Source organism: Ochotona curzoniae, unplaced genomic scaffold (genome assembly GCF_017591425.1).
Source record: "Ochotona curzoniae isolate NIBS_2020 unplaced genomic scaffold, NIBS_Ocur_1.0 contig_3520, whole genome shotgun sequence".
Taxonomy (NCBI): domain Eukaryota; kingdom Metazoa; phylum Chordata; class Mammalia; order Lagomorpha; family Ochotonidae; genus Ochotona; species Ochotona curzoniae.
The window spans coordinates 13236781-13259856 of record NW_024465894.1 but is presented as its reverse complement, the minus strand read 5'-3'; the positions used below and the strand labels follow the sequence as shown (position 1 = coordinate 13259856).

General features: G+C 42.8%; 1 protein-coding gene across 3 annotated transcripts in view; it reads left to right on the top strand.

The window, feature by feature from the left end:
* Positions 1-23076, top strand: part of PHF20 (PHD finger protein 20) — an 83639-nt gene that overhangs the window by 34493 nt on the left and 26070 nt on the right. Inside the window, exons 5-9 of one of the 3 annotated variants that reach the window (XM_040981540.1) lie at positions 6392-6471; positions 8317-8704; positions 15459-15572; positions 17280-17468; positions 17862-18041. In XM_040981540.1, the coding sequence (XP_040837474.1) occupies positions 6392-6471; positions 8317-8704; positions 15459-15572; positions 17280-17468; positions 17862-18041 (951 nt within the window). The remainder of the gene's footprint in view (positions 1-6391; positions 6472-8316; positions 8705-15458; positions 15573-17279; positions 17469-17861; positions 18042-23076) is intronic. The other 2 variants (XM_040981542.1, XM_040981541.1) reach the window with 2 other exon arrangements.

Below are 23076 nucleotides of genomic sequence, written 5' to 3'. Positions count from 1 at the left end.
TTGAGAGAGAGAGCTTCCTTTATTGTTTCACTCCTCAAATGGCTGCCATAGTTCCAGGGCATTGGATCTTAATCCCAGCCTTCCACCTGGGTGACAGGAAGCCACGTGCTTGAGGCGTGCTACTGCCTAGGACTCCGACCCAGAAGGACTGACATGGGATGTGGGGATCTTCTCTGCTAGGCCAAATGGACATCCCAGCTTATCTATTAGTAAATTGCCTCAGTCCTTAAACCAAGTGTGCTTTTTCTGATTCTTGTTTCAAGATTAAGTTTCTTACTGGCTTTTGAAATTATATGGGATGAAGTCCAAGTATTATTCTTAACATGTAAATCTTTCCTGTTAAGTTCTTCGGATGCTTTATGGTGAGCAAGCCCTGTTTTACCTCTTGGTAGCCAGAAGGGGTGTGATTTTCTTTTAGTCAGGTGACAGTCCTGGGTAGTAATACGGGTAACTGCAGGTGGAGGTTTGTTCGAGGGATGTTCTTCCATCCCATGGGGATGTAGGTGGGGCTGAATAGAAGAATGGCTAAGGAGGCGTTGAGGAAGAGGGGTTTAGGGGCTGGGGAGCTGTCACCTTGGTGGAGGCAGTAAAGGCTTGAAAGCTGCTTGTTTGTACCTTTCCATCTGCAGGGGTCAGAGCCTGGTATTATGGATTAAAAAAAAGAAGAGTTCGTTCAAGATAGAATCAAGTCGATATAAAATGTAGAATAGAGCTGTGTGCTGCAGGCAGGGTGGTGCTGGGGGGGCAGTGGGCGGTTATACCTGTATACAGTTTTGTGTGGGGGATAGTTCTGAAATAGATGCTCATTTAAGGACTAAAAGTCACTGGTGATCAATTAATTTCAATTTTCTAAATTTTTCTTGGAAAGGCAGATTTACAGACAGAAGTAGAGACAGAGAGGAAGATCTTCCATCCAATGGTTCACTCCCCAAGTGGCTGCAATGGCTGGAGCTGAGCTCATCCAAAGCCAGGAGCCAGGAGCTTCTGGGTCTCCCATGTGGGTGCAGGGTCCCAAGGCTTTGGGCCGTCCTCCACTGTTTTCGCAGGGCACAAGCAGGCAGCTGGATGGGAAGCAGGGCTGCCAGGATTAGAACTGGTACTCATATGGGATCCCAGGGCATGCAAGGGGAGGACTTTAGCCACTAGACTACCATGCCAGGCCCTACTGAGGAATCTTAATAGGAGCTAGGCCAAACTAAGCAATAACTTAAAGAGATGTGGTAGTTTAGAAATAGGGAAATAGCCTTTTTATCTGATATGGTTGTTTGACAGTGGAAGTTTATTTTTTATATACAATTTTCAAAAAAAAATTTATTCTTTTTTTGTTAGAAAGATTTATAGAGAGAAGAAGAGGCAGAAAGAAATATCCTCCATTCACTGCTTCATTCTCCACTTGGCCCCAACGGCTGAAACTGAGCCAATCCAAAGCCGGGAACCAGCAGCCTCTTTGAGTCTCCCACATGGGCTCAGGGACCGCCATGCGGGTACAGTCCCAAGGTGTTGGGCCATTCTCTACTGTTTTCTCAGGCCACAAGTAGAGAGCTGGATGAAAAGTGGAGCAGGCAGTACACAAACCAGTGCCCATATGGGATCTTGGTGTGTGCAAGGCGAGGACCCCAGCCATTAGGCCATCGCACGAGGCCCATTTCTTTTGTTATTTCAAAAGAGATTTATTTACTTGAAAGGCAGAGTTAGCGAGGGAGAGAAACAATTGATCTTCCATCTGGAAGATGAGAGAGAGAGAATGAGCAAGAACATTGATTTTCCATCTGCTGCTTCACACCTCAAACAGCTACATTGGCTGGGGCAGGCCAGGCTGAAGCCAAAAGCCTGGAACTCTATTCAGATGTCTTACGTGGGTGTAGGCACCTAGCTTGTGGGTCCACTCACTGCCTTCCAAGGTGCATTAGAAGGGAGCTCAATTGGGAATGAAGCAGGCGGCACTTGACCTGGTGCTCATATGGGATTGCTGGTGGTTTAACCTGCTGCATCATTTAGTGTGAAGATAGTGGGAGTTGCTAGCTAGCCTTGTTAATCCTCCTGTATTGGAATAAAAAGTCAGGATTCTGCCTTTGGGAAATCTTTGGAAGCTCTGTCTGATATAATGTGATATGACATGGACTGTCTGCTGGGGCTGCTAGGCTCCCCATTTTTTATACAGCTTGGCCAGGCCAGCTTCCATTAGGGACCTATGCCGTGATGGTGCTGCACTCTGCTCTGTAAGGCATTCTTTTTGGGGAGACTGCAGGTATTTAATGTTTATGACAAAACAAGACCCTGTTTCTTGCTGTTGATGCATGGTTCTGTTTTTTTAACTATTATTTTATAATCTTTACATAGGTGATTAGGGCACAAAGGGTCAAGGGGTACAGGAAAGTGGGTAAGACCATTGTTATTATTATTATTTTTTGTATCTGGGGTAAGTGGGCAGATAAAGGGAGAAGCCCCATCCAGCTTTCCACCCATCCCAGGGTCCCCGATATGAGGTATGATGCATGGGTCTTTAGTGAGCAAGCAGGTGCACTGAGTCTCTCTTACTGAAAATAGGTGCAGTTTTTGTGTTGCATATACTCTGCTTCAGCAGTTCAGTCCATGGGCCAGTGCCTACCGTCCGTGCTTGTAACGTGTAATGTTATGGAAATGGGCTTATTTCTAGACTCTGTAGCTGAGTGAGTTCCTAGTTTTTGTTTTATGTAAGCTGTTACTGATCCTGCATTGGAAATACCAAGAGATTGACCGGTTTTGCATAGAGATAAAAGGAGTATTTCAGGCCCACACATACAGATGCTGGCGTGGCTCTTCTGTGGTTGGATAGGGATTGGTGCTTCCCTTGTAGAGTGATTTGGTGGCTGATAATAAGCGCTTATTGATCCCTTCCTCTGCCACAAGCCCTATGCTGGGTAACTTCTATGTCTTACCTCATTTTGACTTTGTACAAACATGGAAAGGTTGTTGTCATCAACCTCATTCTAACAGACGAGGAACTAAGCTCATAGAAGAAACTGCTTAAGGTTACAAGGCATGGAAGCAGTTGAGCTGAGATTGGAATGAGCCTGCTGGGGCTCCAGTGTTCCTGAGGTGCAGGTCCCTCAGTGCTCAGCTGGTCCCCATTCCTCCCCACCCTCTGCCACGAGCAGGGTTTTCCTAACAGGGTAAGATTATCAAGTAGGTTTAGGCGTGCATGTGCTGCTGGGTTATGGTTGGGTGGTCTGTGGAGCCCAATTTTGTCTTGGAATCCCTAATTTGGAGTCCAGCTCTGATCTAGTCCCTGCTCCTACAGTCAGGGCAGTTGATGACCCTTGCTGTGGACTCACTTGAGTAGCTGGAAAAGGAAGAGGGAATAGACAAATGTATTTTGAAATTATAGGAAGAACCTATGTTCCGTCTGCATTTTGGCAATCTCTGCTAGCTGGAGAACCAGGGTGTGTGAGAATAAGCCTTGTGTTAGATTTCAGGAGCAATGGAAATCTGTTCAATCCCGAATTGAATCTAGTGTAGTTGAACTTTAGTTTTTTTAAAAAAATGATTTATTTATTTCAAAGGCTCCAGTTTTGTTTGTTTTTCTTACACTCCTATTACTGGTTGCTATCAAATTGTCTGAAATGCTGAATTCTCACCCCTCAGAAGAGGGGCAGATGTTTTGTTTCACATGGCTGATTTAGGGGAGCCTGAGGCAGGTAACCCTTGCATCAAGTTAGAGCAGACACAGCAGGGTGTGCTTGTTTCAAGTTCTGTCATTTCTGGCCAGGAGAGCTTTCTTATCCATTGTGAGGATTCCGTGAGGTGTTCCTTTTTTCATTTGTGAGACCCTTAAGGTAGATTTGGGACCTGTCTCCAGAATTGGCCTAGGCCATAGTTGTTGGTCATTTCAAAGTAGCCAGTAGCCAGTAAGGCTCTGGGTCTGTAGTTTGCTTAGGCAGTGGGCAGCGAGGATGGTGGGAGAAGAATGGTTAGAGTTCTATAGGTGAGCCCAGGTTCTAATCCTTGGCTGTCAGACTATGGAGCTTGAGATCCTTGCATCCACGGCCACCTTTTGGAACCTGCTGTCAGAAGTGGGCCTCAAAATTAATCTCAAAGAGCTGAAAAGGTTGGACTCATGGATAGTATTACAAGATGTTATTGATTTAGATACTGAAAGTGTTCATGAAAGTGAGTTTTTGTTTTGCTGTAACAAACTTTCTTTGACAATAAATAGTTGAAATGGTAGATTTGTGTGGCCTGGTAACCCATCTTGTATTGAACATTTCGTCAAAGCTGGATTCTGAAAGCTCCTATCCCTTATTTAATCCCCACACTGGCCAAAGCTGCATGCATTAGGGGTGCCTGTGAATCATCTTTTTAGAACTTATAATACTGCTTTTTCTTTACTCGTTTACTTGCCAACACCCTCTTGATATAGGCAGGGAAAAACAGGAACCCAGACCTTGAATGTTAAGTACTCACAAATCATCACTGAACTGCTTCATGTCGAGATTTGTCTTGGTGTCCTTGGGCTTCCTTCATCACAAGCTTTCACCTAATTTCTGGGATTGTACCTGACCAAGCCTAGCCTGAGTGTGTATACCCTTATGGTTGGTTTGCTCACCAGTTTCATTCCATATTGGTGATTACTTGTGGTAATAGCGTTTGGTAATTGCCAGGAGTAAAAGGTCTGTAGATAATGGCTGATCGTTTTCTGCAGTGGTGCTAATCAGTCACCTGGCGGACTTGTTACAGCCTCTCTGAACCTGTTTGCAGAGTTTGTGATTCAGTTTATCTGAGGTGGGGCTAGTAACTTGGATTTTTGGCAAGTTCTCGGATGTTGCTAATACCGTTGGTCTAGGGACCATATTTACCTAAAGGTAGATCAGGTGAGAAGTTCTGCAGTTAAGATGCCAAGTGAATCAGAAATTCAGAGCTAGAGAAAATCACCAGTAGCTGACAAAGGAGGAAACTTACAGAGTGCTGTGGGTTCTTTGAGCTGGGCACTTAAGGATCTTCGAGTGTCACATTTCAGGTAGGTAACACTGATGAATGTGGAGATGGAAATGATGCTGGCAATTTCAGTGAGTAGTTAAGTCATTGATCACTTTGAGTTAGAGAGTATTGGATGCTGGCAATGAGAAAGATAGGGAAAATAATTGGATCCAGATTGCACTGGACTGTGAGTAACAGAGAGGCCGATTTTTGGACTTGATTTGGCAGTGGTGCCTGGACATTGACCAGGCCCTGTTGAAGTCAGGAGGAGCAGTGGGATGGGGAGGCAGTGTGCAAGAAAGAAGGAACTAGGCCATTTTAACTTCCATTTTAACACTCAGCATCAGTTTTTTTTTTTTTTCTTGGATTGTAAAGGAGATAGGGAATTGGTCCTGAAAAAACCATGTTTACCACTGATTAACCGTTTTTATGTGATTCACAGGTAATTTTAAATACTAGAGATGTTAAAATCTTGATTTTGCCAAGAATGCAAAATTTTGAAAGTATTGGTTTGGATGTAATAAGTGAGGACTTTTGTAGTTGGAAGGAGTATTTGAAAAGAATTATTTGGGTTTCCAGTTTGATATATTTGTTTTTAGCAAAGAGTGATCCTTAGTAAGCAGTTTTTGTGATTGGCAAGGGGGGTGTGGACTGACTATAGAGCTGGCAGTATTTAGTGTTTGACCAAGTCTCTGTCTTAAAATATGAGAATATAGAGGTAATTCATTTGAATTTGGGGATTAATTCAGCCTCTAAGTACTTGATATTGTTGATAGAACGATTATGTTTCCTTCATTATGCTGTTTGAGAATTTGAGATGCAGCAGAGAGAAAGAAAGTGTTCCTGTTCCCCGCTCACACCCCAGATGCCTGCAGGTCAAAGCTGGGAGCCAGGAGCTCAATCCAGATCCCCCCTGTGGTGGGGGTACCATATCTTCTCCAACAGCTGGGATTAGCAGCTGGAGCTGGGACTAGGGTCGAAGTTCTCCGTTGTGGCTTCTGACCTGCTGTCTTAGCTTCTAAGTCTGGCTTTCAAGTTCATCCTAAAATTTAAAATACAATACTATCCTGAGCCCAGAAAATGAAATTATTAAAAAGGAGATTCATTGGGGAATAAGTCTTCCTTCTCCTCACATTCTTCATTGTTTTACTGCTCTTTGTACTAAATTTATTGCAAGTTTTTATTTTAATGAAGCACCATACATATGAGTTACATTTTGTGGATTTTGATTTGTATAGATAAAATGAAAGCTATGTAATCTTGATTGGAAATGAAGGCTAGCATATGATTAATATTGTGTCTATAAGTAGTAAATATGGTTTGCAAAGAATTGTTTAACACAAACAAGCTTATTGTGTGATTGGAGTTTTTTTATACTCTGAAAATTTACTGCTTTCATGAAACTGAGATAAAATCATATCTTCTTGAATTTTAGGTACTTACACTGTGAAATTTTATGATGGCATAGTTCAGACTGTCAAACATATTCATGTCAAAGCTTTTTCCAAAGATCAGGTGAGAAATGTGGCCTTGTGCTTTGTAGTGTGTCTAATGCTAACATTGTAGTTCTGTTTCTCCAGTTAAATCATTATGCTTGTGTATGATGCAGGCCTTGACATAATTTCATCAGAATAACATGCAGGTTTTCAGAAGTTGTGAATATTTGTTTCTTTGCCCTTTCCATTTAACTCGTTTTTTGGCCTCTTACCTCTTTTCTTCACTTTTCTCAAAAACGTCTGTTATTCTTTTTTTCCTGCTCTCCATACACTGTCTTCAGAGCTGTTTCTATCACAGGAGACTTGAGACCCAGAACATGTTCTTCCCTGATCTGGCTTTGTTCTTCAGCTTACAACCCTGACATTGGGCCTACTTTTTGGCTTTGGTTTAAAAGATTCTTGTACTTTGATGTTTCTTGTTTGAGAATATAGAAATGTTTTGAAATTCATTGTATTATTTTACTTGAAAGTCAGAGTTAGAGCGAAAAAGATGGAGATCTTCCATCCACTCATTTGCTCTCCAGTGGCTGCCATGGACAGAGGTGGGCCAGTCCAAAACTGGGAGCCAGGAGCTTTTTCCGAGTCTCCTGTATGGGTACAGGGGCCCACTAAGAGTGCTTGTTCTTATAAGTGGCTTCTTTCAGAATAATTTCTGTGACTTGAAAAGATATTTCATTCTTACTGTCTTTGCCTGTGGTACAAATTAAACTTTTGCATGCCAAGTATTTAGGTATACTTGATTGTTTGTGTCAGAAATCAGTGTGCCCAGTATGTGTTGTACATTGGGGATCCCCTAAAAATGAGGAATGGGAGTTGGCTGTTCTTGATGTCTTGAGAGATACATTATAGTTTTCAGAGCCATTTTATTATGAGTCACATTAAGATGCAAAATTTTTTTTGGTTGAACTTTTTAAAGAAAGTCAAAGTTAACACAAACACACTAACAGAGAGAGAGGAATGGAGGGTGAAAGGGAGAGGTAGAAAGAGAGAAAAAAGTATACATCATTTCATCTGCTGGTTCACTTCTCAAATGACCCATCAGCCATGTCTCATCGAGGCAGGACTCAGGAGACAGGATCTTCTTCCAGAGCACCCACATGAGTGCAGCGGCCCAAGCAGTTGGGCCTTCTGCTGCTTTCCCAGGCATATTAGCCAGGAGCTGGATTAGAAATAGAGTAGCCAGCACTCAGACTGGTACTCATGTGGGATGCTGCTGCTGCAGGTGGCAGTTCAATCTACCATAAAACAGTGCTGGCCTCTGCTAGGATGAATTTCAGAGGAAGTTGTTTAAGAAGAAAGTAACCAAGAAGCAGTACTTGCTGTCCTATCAATGGACAGATGACAAGAGTTGCTCAGAAATATAGCAGATGACTTCACCAGGTAGCTCCTTTACCCAGCAGAGGAAGCCGAGACCCTGGTTCTGGGTCGGGCATGTTTTTGCTTTCCTGTTCAGCCTGCATTTGCCAGCTGGGGTCTTTATGTAAGGTTTCAGCATATGCTGGAAAACTGAGCCAAGCCTCTGAACAACCCTGGGTCAGCAGGGCCATGTTGGGCATCAGGGTAGAGCATACAGGCTTTTTTTTTTTTAGAATGTCTCTGTCAGAAAAGAACCCTGGGGTGGCTGGCTGACTCTTTTCTAGGAACTTCATCACAACAAAGGAGGCAATTGCAATGGCAGTTGTTTTCTTTAAGCTTAGTGCTCTCAAAACGCAGAATACAGGTGGCCATTTTTAGTGGTGCTTGGTGTTGTGTGGCCTGATATATTTCGTCTTTGAGTTTGTCTTCATACATTTGCAAAGACCTCCTACTTTTGTATTTGCAAGTAATCACAAAGTATGTTTCATCGCTATTTTGCTCATTTTAGAATATTGTGGGTAATGCTAGGCCTAAAGAAACAGATGACAAAAGTCTTTCACCATCTCCTGATAAACAAGTGAAGTTTAAAGAGCAGAGAAAAGCTGTGGTCAGAGTGAAGAAAGACAAAGAGGACAAAGTCTTCAAAGCCGAAAAGCGACCCAGGCAACCTGACAAAGAAGGAAAGTTAATCTGTTGTGAAAAGGGAAAGGCAGCCGAGAAAAGCCTTCCCAAGAACGAGAAGGAAGACAAAGAGAACATTTCAGAGAATGACAGGGAGTATTCCAGAGACAGCCAGGTGGATAAGAAGCCAGAAGACGACATTGTGAAGAGTCCGCAGGAGAAGCTGAGAGAGCCAAAAAGAAGACGAGGCCGACCCCCTTCCATAGCTCCTACGGGTGAGTTTCCCAAGTGGGTTCTGCAATGGGCAATAACAGCGTGTTCTTCTGTGGCATTTGGAGTTTTCTGTCACTGCTGTATGTGAGCCCTTTGTTTTTGTGTCTGACTTTGAATCACCTTGCGACCGGAAAGCCAGTTGTATCTGTGGAGCTGGAGATGAACACTACACATCTAGCTGGAAGTAATCAGGGGTTGTGTCCATTGCTAAGCTTCTGGGATAATAGTTAATTGTTAATTAAATGCTTTGTCTTCTGTATTAAAACCTTCTGCTTTATTCAGAAGAATTCAGTTTGTCATCTCCCCACCCCAACCCCACTCTTTTTAGTGATCTAAGTTTAAGGAAGCTTAATAGAACCTGGGACTAGGAGACAGTAATTTTAATGAGAAAGCCATCAAAGGACTTAAAGGAGGAATTGAAGGCTGTGTGCTTTGGCAGCAGGGGTGGGGAAGTGGGGTGGTGGTGGTGTGCAGGACCGGAGGAGGAGTTACAGGCTGTGGGCTTTGGCAGGGGGCAGGACCAAAGCAGCACTGGAGCTAGGGAGGCATGTATACATTTGATTTTGAGGTTTCTAGGAGGCGATTGGAGATCTTCACAGTATAAATAGAAGGCAGAGCTGGCTAATTCGTAATAATAAAGGTTGGAGAGTATGGATATAGTGAAGAATGTATTGTTTCTAAAAAAAAAAAAAGGCAGTTGACATTTGCAATTATTAAACAAAGACCTAGAATGAGATAAACTTCAGTTGATTCCAACTCAGTTACCTTATTTTTCAAATCAGTGGTGTCAAGAATCTCACATGGTTCTCTCAACTTAGGGCATTGGTGTTCAGATATTTGTTCTCAGATTGATGTATTCGAGACAGACAGACACACATACACACATCTCCCATTCCTTGGTTTTCTCCCCAGATGACTGCAATCGGTCAAGCTGAGGTAGGCCAGAGTCAGGAGCTGAAAATGAACATTCCACTAAGTGGCAGGATACTTAAGCCATCATCTCTACTGCCTCTGAGGGTCTGCACTGGCAGGAATCTGGAGTTAAAAGCTGGATCCAGGGAAGTGAACTCTGATGAAGGATGTTGGTGCCTTAGCTGCTAGGCTAAGCACCTGCTCCAATGTTCAGATAGACTTTCTTGCATATTCATTGCATGAATATTGAACAGCTGGCTTGCTCACATTTTGAAGCAATATCTATTTTTTCCTCAAAAGTGTAAATGTTGAAATCTGTATTTAAAGCATAAAATTTGACACAAAATTATGGAAACTACAGAGTAAGTGCATACATTGTTCTCTGATGATTTGGAATATACATTAGCCCTCACTATCAAATCAGACTGCTATATCAGACTTGCTTTCATAAAATTTTAATCTGCTTCAAATAAATTTATTAGTAATCAGTCTCAATAAATGTTACATATAAGTTAAAATATTAATATAGGAAGTTAGGTAATGAATTGATTTGTCTCTAGATGAAGTAAGGTGGTTTCTCCTTCAGTGGTTGTCAGTGGGTTTTACTCTCAAGGGCTATACATGTTGGATGTAACCTAGTCCTCTGGGGTCCACCATGATAGCCAGTGGCCATGTGTGATTCTTGGACAGTTGAAATGTAGTTACTTGTTTTGAGATGTACTGTAAATATAAAATAATGACTGGATACTTAGTCCTCAAAATGTAAAATATCTCAATAAGCTTTTTATATCAGTAACGTTGAAACATTTTTAGTATGTTAGGTTAATAAAATATAGTCTTAAAATTCTCACTGTTGGGGTCAGCACATGGACTCAACTTATTAATCCTCAACCTCCAAGCACCTGCATCCAATATGAGTGCCAGTTCATGTCCCATCTGTTCTGCTTCACATCCAGCTACCTGCTTATGGCCTGGGAAGGCAGCAGAGGATGACATTAAAGCCTTGGGACCCTATATCTGTATGGGAGACTCAGAGGAAGCTCCTGACTCCTGGCTTCAGATCAGCTCAGCTCCAGCTGTTACAGCCATTTGGGGAGTGAACCAGCAGATGGATTATTTTCAATAAAATAAATCTTTAACAAAACTTCGACTTTTCATTTTGTATTTTTGTAAAGAATTAATTTGTTTGAAAGTCCGAATTACAGAGAAAAGGAAGAGTAAGAGAGGCAGAGAGAAATTAATCAATGTCTGGGTGGAGTCAGGCCAAGCTAGAAGCCCAGAGCTTTTTCCTGGCCTCTAATCCCCAGGGGCCCAAGCACTTTGGCCTTCAGCTGCTGCTTTTCCCAAGCTTTTAGAAGGTAGGTGGATTGAAAGTGAAGCAGCCAGGACTTGAACCAGATGGGATGCTGCTATTACAGGTTGCAGCTTTACCCACTGCGCCACAAAGCTCTTAGAGCTTTACTTATTTTTTTTTTTCCTGAGGGGTGTGAGAGGTGTGATGAAAACAATTTGAAAGGCAGAAAATGAGGGAGAAATGGTGAGCCAGATTTTCTATCTGCTGTTTCATTCCCCACATGGCAATAACAGCCAGGGTTAGGCCAGGCTGCAGCCAGGAGCTAGGAGCTTCTTCAGGGTCTCTTATGTATTGCTGGGGCCCAAGGACTTGAGCTGTCTTCTTCTGCTTTCCCAGGTGCATTTTCAGGGAGCTGGATTGGAAATGAAGTATGTGGGACTCAAACTGGCATCCATATAGAATGCCAGCATTGTAGGTGGTGGTTTACCTGTTAAATCATAATGCTAGGGTCTGGCATAGTAGCGTAGTGCCTAAAGTCCTTGTCTTAATCTCACTGGGATCCCATATGGGCACTGGTTCTAATTCCAGCAGCCCCGCTTCCCATCCAGCTTGTTGCCTGGAAAAACAGTTGAGGATGGCCCAAAGCTTTGGGATCCTGCACCCACGTGGGAGACCCTGAAGAGGCTCCTGGCTCCTGACTTGGAATTGGCTCAGCTCCAGCAGCTGCAGCTGCTTGGGGAGTGAACTATCAGGCGGCAAGATCTTCCTCTCTGCTTCTCCTACTCTCTGTATGTCTGATTTTCCAAAATAAATAAATAAATCTTAAAAACAAATAAACATAATGCTAGCCACAAAGTTTCATCTTTGAAAAAGGTTATATTGTGACTACTGAAAAATTTAGATTACATGTGGCTTGTATTTCTGACTCACTCCTGTTTCTGCTGGACAGGAGTAGCCTTAAAAATCATTAGCTTTCGGGGCCCGGCGCGGTGGCACAGTGGTTAAGGTCCTCGCCTTGCACGCCCAGGATCCCATGCGGGCGCCGGTTCTAGCCCAGCAACCTCGCTTCCCTTCCAGCAGAGGACGGCCCAAGGCTTTGGGACCCTACACCCGCGTGGGAGACCCAGAAGAGGCTCCTGGCTTCGGACCGGCATGGCATTGGCCGTTGCGCTCACTTGGGGAGTGAATCATCGGACGGAAGATCTTCCTCTCTGTCTCTCCTTTCTGTATATCTGCCTTTCCAAAAAAAAAGTAATAAAAATAAATCTTTAAAAAAAAATCATCAGCTTTCCTGGGCCCGGTGCGATAACCTCGTCGCTAAAGTCCTCGCCTTGCACACACTGGGATCCCATAGGGTCGTCGGGTCTCATCCCGGCTGTCCTGCTTCCCATTCACCTCCCTGCTTGTGCCCTGAAAACAGTTGAGGACAGCCCAGGGCCTTGGGACCCTGTACCTGTGTGGGAGACCAGAAAGAGCTCCTGGCTCCTGGCTTTTGGCTTTGGATTGGCTCAGCTCCATCTGTTGCGGTTACTTGGGGAGTGAAACATTGGATGGAAAATCTTTCTCTCTGTTCTGTCCTCAGATGAAAAAGTGTGTGTTTCAAGCCTTGTATCATGCAGTGCGTGGTGTTAGCTGTGGGGTGAAAGGCCCTTTTATGTAAAATGAGGAAAGAACAATTATACAAGAAGGGGAAAATGGGAACCTTCGAAATGTGGCATATCTCAGCTTAATTTTGGAAAAAAGGGTATATGAGAATTGAGTGCTTTTTTTTTTAACATACAGTGAACCATTTTTATTAAAATAATCATTATAATCCTCTGCTGAAGCTATGAAAGAATATGCCTTCTGTAATCAAAGTGCTTTTTTAAAATTTTAATTTTTATTGGAAAGTCAGATATACAAAGAGGAGGAGAGACAGATAGGAAGATTCTCTGTTGATTCACTCCCCAAGTGGCTGCAATGGCTGGAGCTGAGCCACTCTACAGCCAGGAGCCAGGAGCTTCTTCCAAGTCACCAATGTGGGTGTTAGGGTCCCAAGGCTCTGGTCCATGCTCAACTGCTTTCCCAGGCCACATAAAGGGAGGTGGATGGGAAGCGGGGCCGCGGGGATTAGAACTGGTGTCCATATGGGATCCGGTGTGTGCAAGGCAAGGACTTTGGCCACCAGGCTGCAACAAGGGACCTAAGAATTGAGTATTTTGAGACCTATTGTCCTTTTAGCAAATCATGCTTTGTTTCATGCCCTCTGGAAATGGTGTCCTGTGCAAGTTATACCCCACTTTGCAGGTTTGCTACTATGAAGCTGTGTGTCTTTACTTAAATAAGGAAAATGAGTATTTTGTTTATTGTATTCATTAATTTATTGCTTTTCCCCCTGTAAGCGTAGAGAAAGGGTGTTTTCTATATTTACCATTTGCCCTGGCTTGAAGGATTTATGAAAACACATTCTAGATTTGTCTTAGTCTTCTCAACAGGATCTCAGGATTGGTTAATGACTTTTCAGATCATTTTTCTTGTAAAAGGAGGTTTTAGAAAACCCTCAAGTTCTGTATAGTTAGCCCCATTTGTACAGTAACAAAATGAGGATGGGTTGCTGAATAATCCCTATATATATATATATATATATATATATATAAATATATGGTTGAAATCTCTTTAAAATCCCTATGTATATATCCCTATGTAAATCCCTATATGTATATATATTGTTGACAAATAATCCCTGTATATATTGTTGAAATCCTTTTAAAAAATTGTGTGGAATGTTTCTTGACTCATTGGGCTCCCTACATTGTACAGATTGGAAAGACGATCGCAGCCATTTAGAGAGGGTTGTTTGTATTTCAGCTTTACTTGTAATGTGCGGTCATCATGTGCCTGTCACTTGGAACAAGATAATGTTAGCGTTTTGGGGAGATTTGACACAGAGCTGAGGTGTTGAGCCCTTGCTAGATTTACTTCGTCTGAATTTGGTGCTGGCGATGCTCAGGCCTTTTGACACAGCTGACTGGAAGCTGCTGGGTTTAGAGCTTTTCTCTGCTCTCCTCCCTTTCTTCCTTCTGTTTGCTCTTTTCTCCACTTTTTTCTCTTTGGACTGCTCAGCCCTGCCTACCTACCAAACCTTCCAAATTCTTTGATTTTTCTGCTTGCCTTTTTTTTTTAAAGATCAATTTTTATTATTTATTTATTTTTATTGGAAAGACGGATGGATATACAGAGAAGAGAGACAGAGAGGAAGATCTTCCGTCCAATGATTCACTCCCCAAGTGAGCGCAACAGCCGGTGATATGCCGATCTGAAACCAGGAGCCTCTTCCGGGTCTCCCATGTGGGTGCAGGGTCCCAAAGCTTTGGGCCGTCCTTGACTGCTTTCCCGGGCGTGCAAGGCAGGGAGCTGGATGGGAAGCGGGGCTGCCGGGATAGAACCGGTGCCCATAGGGATCCTGGGCGTGCAAGGCGAGGACCTTAACCACTTGCACCACTGCCCGGGCCCGCTGCTTGCCTTTTGAATGATCTTTTCTGATGATTTTTTTTCTTAAGCTTTAGGGTTTTTTTTCTTTTTTTAAAGATTTATTTAGTTTTTTTTTTTAAATTGGAAAGTCATGTGCAGAGAGGAGCGACACAAAGAAAGATCCTCTGTCCACCAATTGACCGCACAAGTGGCCACAACAGCCCAAACTGAGCTGATCCGAAGACAGCAACCAGGAGCGCTGGGCCCGGAGTCAGGGTCCAAAGGCTTTGGGCCAGCCTCGACTGCTTTCCCAGACCACAAGCAGGGAGCTGGATGGGAAGTGGGGCTGCTGGGATTGGAACTGGTACCCTCATGGGATCCCGGCCACTAGGCTGCTGTGTCAGGCCCAAGTGTTTTAAAATAAAATTATTCTCTGAGGATTTAGCATTTGCTTTGTTGAATTTTGTCAGCTGGGTTTGAAGGGTCAGTATTTTGCCTGCAGCGTTATCTGTGAAATACTGTGGTTTCCTGCAGTTTTTCTTGGATTGTTTTTAAGAGATTCTAAGTGTTGACTTTCTTTTTGGGCACTCACAACTAAGGTCATTGCCAAGATAATTAATTCAGCAAGTTGTGACTTTATAATAATAAGCAGACCTTAGTCCCAGCACACACATTTTAGGAATTAGCCTGTAGTGGTGAATTTCCTGAGTGTTGAATAGATCAGTTTAATGAAAAGATTTAATTTTATAAAAATAAGTTTGCTGCTGTGCTTGCACCATCCTAATTTAAAGTTGTCATGTTGAGTTGTACTGTCTTGAAGAGTAAATTTCAGGGGAGAAGTGTATAGTTGGAGCTGGATCATAAATAAGAACCCCCACCAAAAAAGATTCAACACGTTGACCTGCAAGGTGTCAGTCAGCATCTCTTAATAGGAAGTTATTTTTTAATTTTCCTTTTTTTTTTAAATGTTAAATAAGGATGTCCATTTGAGAATGTTTGTAATGCAAAAAATGTGTTTGTGTATTTTTGTTTGTGTAAAAATGAAAGATTAGACACAAGAAGTTATACATATTCTTTTGATTTTTTTGTATACATTGTAGCAGTAGATTCAAACTCTCAAACTTTGCAACCAATTACATTGGAATTGAGAAGACGGAAAATATCAAAGGGAAGTGAAGTTCCATTAAAACGTCCTCGACTTGACAAAAATTCATGTAAGTCCAGTTTATGTGTTTAAATATGTAATACTATTTAATTCAGCCTTTGATCTCTCTCTCATTAAAAAATTATTTTATTTATTTGAGAGCAGAGTTACAGAGCAAAAATAAGAAACAGTCAGAAAGAGTCCTCCATCTGCTCATTCACTCCCCAAATGCCTGCCATGGCTAATGTGAGCCTGTCCAAAACCAGGAACCAGGAGGTTCTTCTGAGTCTTCCAGATGCATGCAAGGACCCAAGCTCTGGACCATACTCTTTCTGCTGCTTTCTGTGGCACATCAGCAGGGTGTTGGATTAGAAGTGGAGCAGCCAGGATCTAAACCTGCCTGCACCCATGTGGATGCCAGTATCAAAAACCGAGGCTTGGGGCCTGGTGTGGTAGCCTAGTGACTAAAGTCCTCGCCTTGCATTTGCAGTGTTCCCATATGAGTGCCAGTACTAATTCCAGCTGCTCCAGTTCCATCCCCGTTTCCCTTCCAGTTCCCTGCTTGTGGCCTGGGATAGCAGTTGAGGAAGGCCCAAAGTCTTGGGACCCTGCACCCATGTGGGAGACGTGGAAGAGGCTCCTGGCTCCTGGTTTTGGATTGGCTGAGCTCTGGCCGTTTGTGGCCACTTGCAGTGTTAATCAGTGGATGGAAGACCATTTTCTCTGTCTCTCTTACTTGCTGTGTATATCTGCCTTTTGGATAAAAAGAAATCCTTAAAAAAGAAAGTAGAGGCTTTACTGGCTATGCTACAATGCTGGTTTCTCCTCCTGTTTTATTATTTTTTTTAATTTATATTATTTTTTAAAGATTTATTTATTTATTGCAAAGTCAGATATACAGAGAGGAGGAGAGACAGGAAGATCTTCTGTCTGATGATTCACTCCCCAAGTGAGTGCAACGGCCGATGCTATGCCGATCTGAAGCCAGGAGCCAGGAACTTCTTCCAGGTCTCCCACTCAGGTGCAGGGTCCCAAGGCTTTGGGCTGTCCTTGACTGCTTTCCCAGGCCACAAGCAGGGAGCTGGATGGGAAGTGGAGCTGCCGGGATTAGAACAGGCGCCCATATGCGATCCTAGTGCGTTCAAGGCGAGGACTTCAGTTGCTAGGCCACCGGGCCCTGTTTTATTTTTAAATATTATTTATTTTATTGGATAGTAAGATTTACAGAGAGAGGGAAGGACAGAAAGATCTCTTTCCGTTGGCTGACTCCCCAGGAAGGCACAACAACCAGAATCAGGCAAATTTTATACCAGGAGCCAGGAGCTTCTTCAGAGTCTCCCACATGGGTGCAGGGTCCCAAGGCTTTGGGCCGCCCTCAACTGCTTTCCTAGACCACAAGCAGGGAGCTGGATGGAAAGTGTAGCAGCTAGGGTATGAATCGGTGCCACTATGGGATCCCAGCACATGCAAGATGAGGGCTTTAGCCGCTAGGCCACTGTGCTGGGCCCTTCCCCCTGTTTTCTAATGATTGTATTGTTTGTCTTTGAGCACATGAGCTAATATGAGTGGAATGCGACAGAATCTTCTGTTTTCCACAAACTTGTTAAGGTACCCTTGCTTAAAACTTTATAAATTAGGGTATTGCTTTTTCATCACTAGTTTAACATTCCAGAAAATGTTTGTGTAAACCCTAATCGAGACAGCCAGCCTAGGAAGTATAATTGTGCTTACTGCTTTTTATTGGTCTCTTGATTGCAACTCTTCTAATGGTTTGTAGCCCAGGAAAAGTCAAAAAACTATACAGAAAAGGCTGAGAAAGACTTATCCAGGAGACGGTCCAGCAGGCTGTCCACTAGTGGGACTCAGGAGATCCCAGATCCTGACTTGGCCGGATCAGATTTGGTGGATCGAGTTGATGTAGATCCTTTGCATCACATGCCATCTGATGTCAAGGAGTCTGAAGAAGGTGAGTCCAAGCATTTCTGGAATAGTCTGGCCAGTGTGGTTACTTATCATTACCTTCTGCAAGCACTGCAAGTGGTCCTGAAATCAATTTGTGCTTCTATGTTGTACTTCCTGGCTGATTTGTTGTAGATGGATTAGTGGTTGGTTTTGTTTACCACTAAATGTTGATTCAGAAGCATACCACTGTGTAGCTTCCTTTCTGTTGACAGTTCCCACAATTCCTCCTTTCACTGGGCCCCTTTTCTTGAGATTTCTTCCAGACCTGGTTGTATTTTCCAGAGGCTGACATGAATGGCTTCTTCTAAAAAAAATTGCTGGCTTGCTTAATGTTTTGAGACTTGTGGTTCCCAGATGACATTTGTGTTCCTTAGTCTTTCTTTTTCCTCCATCTTAGGTCGTTTGAAATCTCCATTGGACGCTGGCCAGGTCTCAACAGCACTAACTTGCCACTCCTTAGGGAATGGGTCCGGGGCTGCAGGCCTGGAGCTGAACTGCAAGTCCATGGGAGAAAACACTATGAAAACTGAGGCAGCCTCTCCGCTTGCTGAATTACGAGAGATTTCCACGGTGGAAGGTTCATGTTTAGAGTTGACATTATGCTTTTTCTAAATATGCTTCTATCATTGTGAATTTAAAATGGATTTGCTAATGTTTTTTCACCTTTTCATATTTCCTTTTATGATATACCCTTTTCATTTTCCAATTTTAGTAATGTTTTGCCTGTCTTTCCTTGGTTAGTATGACTAGGAATTTATTTTGTTATGTTTTAAAGAATTAACCTTTTAACTTTTTTCTGTACTTTTTTTCACTCAGCTGTTTTTTTCCTCATAGTTTATTGATTTTTGGTCTTGTTTCCTTTCTAGTGGGAGTTATTTAGTGTTAAACACTTCTCATCAAGTATTGCTTTAGCTGTGTTGTACAGATCTTAGTTATTTTGTATTTTTTTTTTCTCATAGGTTTCAAAATAGTGATTTATTTATTCACAGTGGATCAGTTACAAGTATATTATTTTGGACTGGCTTTTGAACTTACAGTTAAGATGCCAGTTAATATATTTGTGTTCTGTATCAGAGTTCTTGGCCTCATTTCCTGCTAATGCCAACCCTGGAAGGCTCAAGTAGTTGACGGCTCAAGTAGTAGGTTGCCCCCGCCTACACAGAAGGTGCAGGTTGTGTGCGCTCTTCCTGGCTTAGCACCAGCCATTTGAGGTGGAGTTCTGCCTCTACCTCTTTGCTTCTCAAAAGAAATAGATAAAACATGCAAGGAAAGCAAGCATGTTGCATCGTTTTTAAGAATTTAGGGTTTTTATTGTTATTTCAGATGTTACTTTCCTTGTGAATCAGGAAACATACTCTGGTATGCTCAGTCTTTTTATGTTTGTAAAGACATAACGTGGCCTTCCATATGATTTGTCTTGGTAAATAATCTGTATGCATAGGAAGAGAACATGTGTTCTAATTTGTTATGTCTGTTCTTTACCTGCTAATTAGATCAAAGTAGTAGGTGGTGCGTTCCAGTTGATTTTTGTGGCCTTTTTGTGTGTGTCTAGTTCTGTCAGTTACTAAGGGTAAGGGGCGAGATTTCTGTGATTGTGGTCTTGTCTATTTTCTCTTTGATTTTATTGTTTTTAATTCATGTATTTTGAAATTCTTTTGTTAGGTACGTACATATTCATAAGTTCTCTGTATCTTTGGACATGAGTTCTAGGATACCTTTTCAATGCCAAAATCTACCAGTGCTCAGGTCCTTTATTTGAATAGTATAATATTGGCGCATCACCTGTATATGATTCACTTGTATATTCTAAATCATATCTTAAGTTAATTGTAATACATGATACAATCTAAGTGGTATAAAAATAGGTATTATACTTCGTTGTTTAAGGGAAAAAAAATGACATGAAAATGTCCATATTCAGTGCAGATATAATTTTTCCCCGAATATGCTTTTTTTAAGTTTTTTTTTTTTAATGATTTTTACATAGGAGATTAGGGTGCAAAGGGTCAAGGGCTACAGGAAGGTGGGTGAGAGCATCATTTCCACATTCTCTTTTTTTTCCTTTCTGTTTTTAGGAGAAGAGGAAAGATAAGGTGTGAATTCTCCCATTATCTTCCCTAAATATTTTTGATCTATAGTTTGTTGAATCTGTTTGTTTAGCCCACATATACAGAAGGCTGATTGTGTTTATTATAGCTTCCTGGTGAATTGCCCAGTTTATGAAACCTTAGTCTAATTTTGGTAATAGTCTCTGACTTACAGTCAATTCAGTGTGATAATAGTGTAAATACTCAGTTCTTCTTATGATTCCTTGTACCAGCATGTTTTTCTTTTCTTTAAACTTAATGTTTAAAATTAAGTGTGTCCTTCTAGATGGTGTGTAGTTGAATTATTTAGCTTTTTTTTTTTTTTTAAAGGTTAATTTATTTATATTTAAAGGCAAAGTTAGAAAGTGTTTCTACCCACTGGTTCACTCCTGAAATGACCAGGCAAAATCTGGGAGTGGGGAGCTTCATCTGAGTTTCCTGTGTGAGTAGAGGCCCAAGGCCCTGGGCTGTCTTCCACTGCTTCCCCAGACCATTAGCAGGGAGCTGGAATATATAGAATTCACACCTGTGCTCTTATGGAATCCTGATGTCACAGACAGATGCCAATCCTGAACTTTTTTTTTTTAACGATTTTTTTTTCCAGAAAGGTTTTACAGAGAGGAAGAGAGAAAGATCTTCCATCCATTGGTTCACTCCCCAAATGCCCACAGTGGCTGGAGCTGAGCTCATCCAAACCCAGAGTCAGGAGGTCCTTCCAGGTCTCCCATGTGGTTGCAGGGTCCCAAGGACTTGGGCCATCCTTTTTGCTTTCTCAGGTCAAAGCAGGGAGCTGGGTGGGAAGTAGAACAGCTAGCAGCTGGATATGAACCTATACCCATATGTGATGCAGATGCTTGCAGTTAGCCTGATGACCTGCTGCACAAGCCCCTGCCTGAACTTTTAAAATTTCTCTTCTATTCATTAGAGAGATTGTACTGCCATCCTTTAATTTATTCTAGCACTAGCCAACAGTGGGCCAGGCCAAAGCCGGATCTGAGAACTTAATCAGGATTGCCCACATGAGTAGCAGGGACCCAGCCATTACTGATGCATCCCAGGGTCTTTACCAGTGGGAAACTAGAGCCATAAGCTGAGTATTAGGCGAGGCAAGCTATTGGCATCTTTTTTTCCCCTTTTTAAAAAAGATTTATTGATTTTTATTGTAAAGGCAGATATATATAGAGGAGGGACAGAGAGGAAGATCTTTCATCCATTGATTCACTCCCCAAGTGGCCACAATGGCTGAGCTGAGCTAATCTGAAGCCAGGAGCCTGGAGCCTCTTTCATGTCTCCCATGTGAGTGCAGGGTCCCAAGGCTTTGGGCTATCCTCTACTACTTTCCCAGGCCACAAGCGGGGAGCTGGATGGGAAGTATAGTCACCAGGACATGAATCAGCACCCATATGGATCCCAGTGCATGCAAGGTGATGACTTTAGCTGCTAGGCTACCTCGCTGCACCCAGGACGTTGGCATCTTAACTGGTGTGTTAAAATCTTTTAGGATCACAAATGAACTTTTAAAATTCTGTTTTCCACAAACTTGTTAAGGTACCCTTATATTTTCCCTGTTTTGTAGACAGTGGACCTTATAGTGTCAGGGAGCGGCTCATGTTCCACACCTCCCACTGGTTAGTGTTACAGTCGGCTGCTTTTGTCTTCCACGTTAGAACCTAAATCCAGTTGAGATACTGGGTATTGTACACATCAAATGAAGAATTCCTCCTTGAGGGACAGTGCAGAGTGGGATGCTCTGAGGGCCCCCGTTAGAGCTGTATGTCCGCTTGCAGAATGAGAGCCCGGGTTGGAGGAACAGTCTGCAGTGCACATGGTGTTGGTGCTCTCTTGTTATGCAGTACCTCTGGAATTCTTTAATTGAGGAGGAAAATATGTTGATCTGGAAATTTGATGGTGTTCCTGAGTTTAGCAGCAAGGACAGGACAACCCAGAAAGATAGTTTGGAAGGAAGGAGGTCATTGAGAACTCATTCACCAGGAATGTGTTATGTAAGGAAGCAGGAAGTAGGGCAGGATCATCATTGGAATCATCCAGCAAGGCTTCTGCCATTGGCTGTCCTGAGCTGGTGCTACAGCTGTGGTGTTTCTCAGTTGTGGTAGAATTGCTATGTGAGAAATTGTTGTAATGCAGTCTTGTGGGTAGCAGGACAGGCAGGCAGTGGTGGAAGGCTGCACATCTCATCAAGGGTGAAGAGAGAGGCTGCTTGTTGCTCCAGACCAGTTCTGTGTCTTGGGCAGCTCTGCCATCTTGTGGAATAAATGCTCAGGGATTTTTATGGGGGCCAGGAGTGGAGATGTGCATTCTGGGGAATAACCTTGAAGTATTCACCAGCATCACAGATTGCTTTGTTTCCATGTATCCATTCTGTGGACTCCAGGTATTTTTTCTGGGCAGATGTGGGTAAACGCACATACTCATGCACATATACATATATGGTTTAGTATATGTATATGTAGGTATTTTCCCTACATATGGATTTATATGTGTGTATAAAGATTTATTTATTAATCTGAAAGGCCGAATTAGAAAGAGGGATAAGATCTTGCTTCTGCATATTTGCCCCTCAAGTGGCCATAACAGCCAAGGGTAGGCCAGGCCGAAGCCAGGAGCTCAGAATTGCATCTAAGTCTGTTGTGGACTCAAGTGCTTGGTACATCTTCTGTTGATTTCTCAGGTACTTTGGAAGGGGCTGGATCAGAAGCAGGACAGCTGGAACTTGTACTGGCACTTACATATCTGATGCCAGCTGTGCCGCAACTGTGGTCCCTATAATATATTTGTAAATTTCTGCTGTTTTTCATTTAATATTTCCAGACTTCTCTTAATAACTATGGAAGATGAAACTGCACATAAGGAGGTGACCACTGTGTTTCAGTCTCCTCTTGTTTCCCCTTTGCTTTTTTATTCTACGAAACTGAGGACATTATTTCATAGCCCTAAAATGTTTTGTTTGTTATAGTACTTGAAGCTAATGTCAAAAGGTATTGAAACACTCAGCTGCATGGTGTCAGTGCCAAGAACACCCACCACTCAGGGCTTTGGTATTGAGGGACACCAGATCCTGAGAAGTGTCTCTTGCTCTCTGGCTGGAGAGGTGACAAGTCCCAGGATCCATGAGCAGATGCTGAGTGTTGATGATGAAGTGCTGCAGGTTGACACTTGTGCCAGGAGTTGATGGCATGTGGCCCGGAGAGCCAGGGCCAGCCATCTGGACATCTTCCTGCATATGGAGTGAGTCAAATTTTCATGGGAGTAAAGACTTGGCTGAGACAGGGAGGATTGGCTCAGGAATGGCACTGACTGACCAATAGAACTCGACCTTGAGAATGTAAAACAGTGGAGCAGCAGTCAGCCAGGCTTGGAGCTGAGGCCTCACTGTGGATTAACAGGAGATGAGTTTGGAAACCTGGATGGCTTATCGTGAGGCAGGCCTTAAAGGAGACCAGGCTGAACACTGCTAGGCAGATGGGATTGTCTCCATCCTGGTCAGTAGTTTTGGGGATTTTGAGA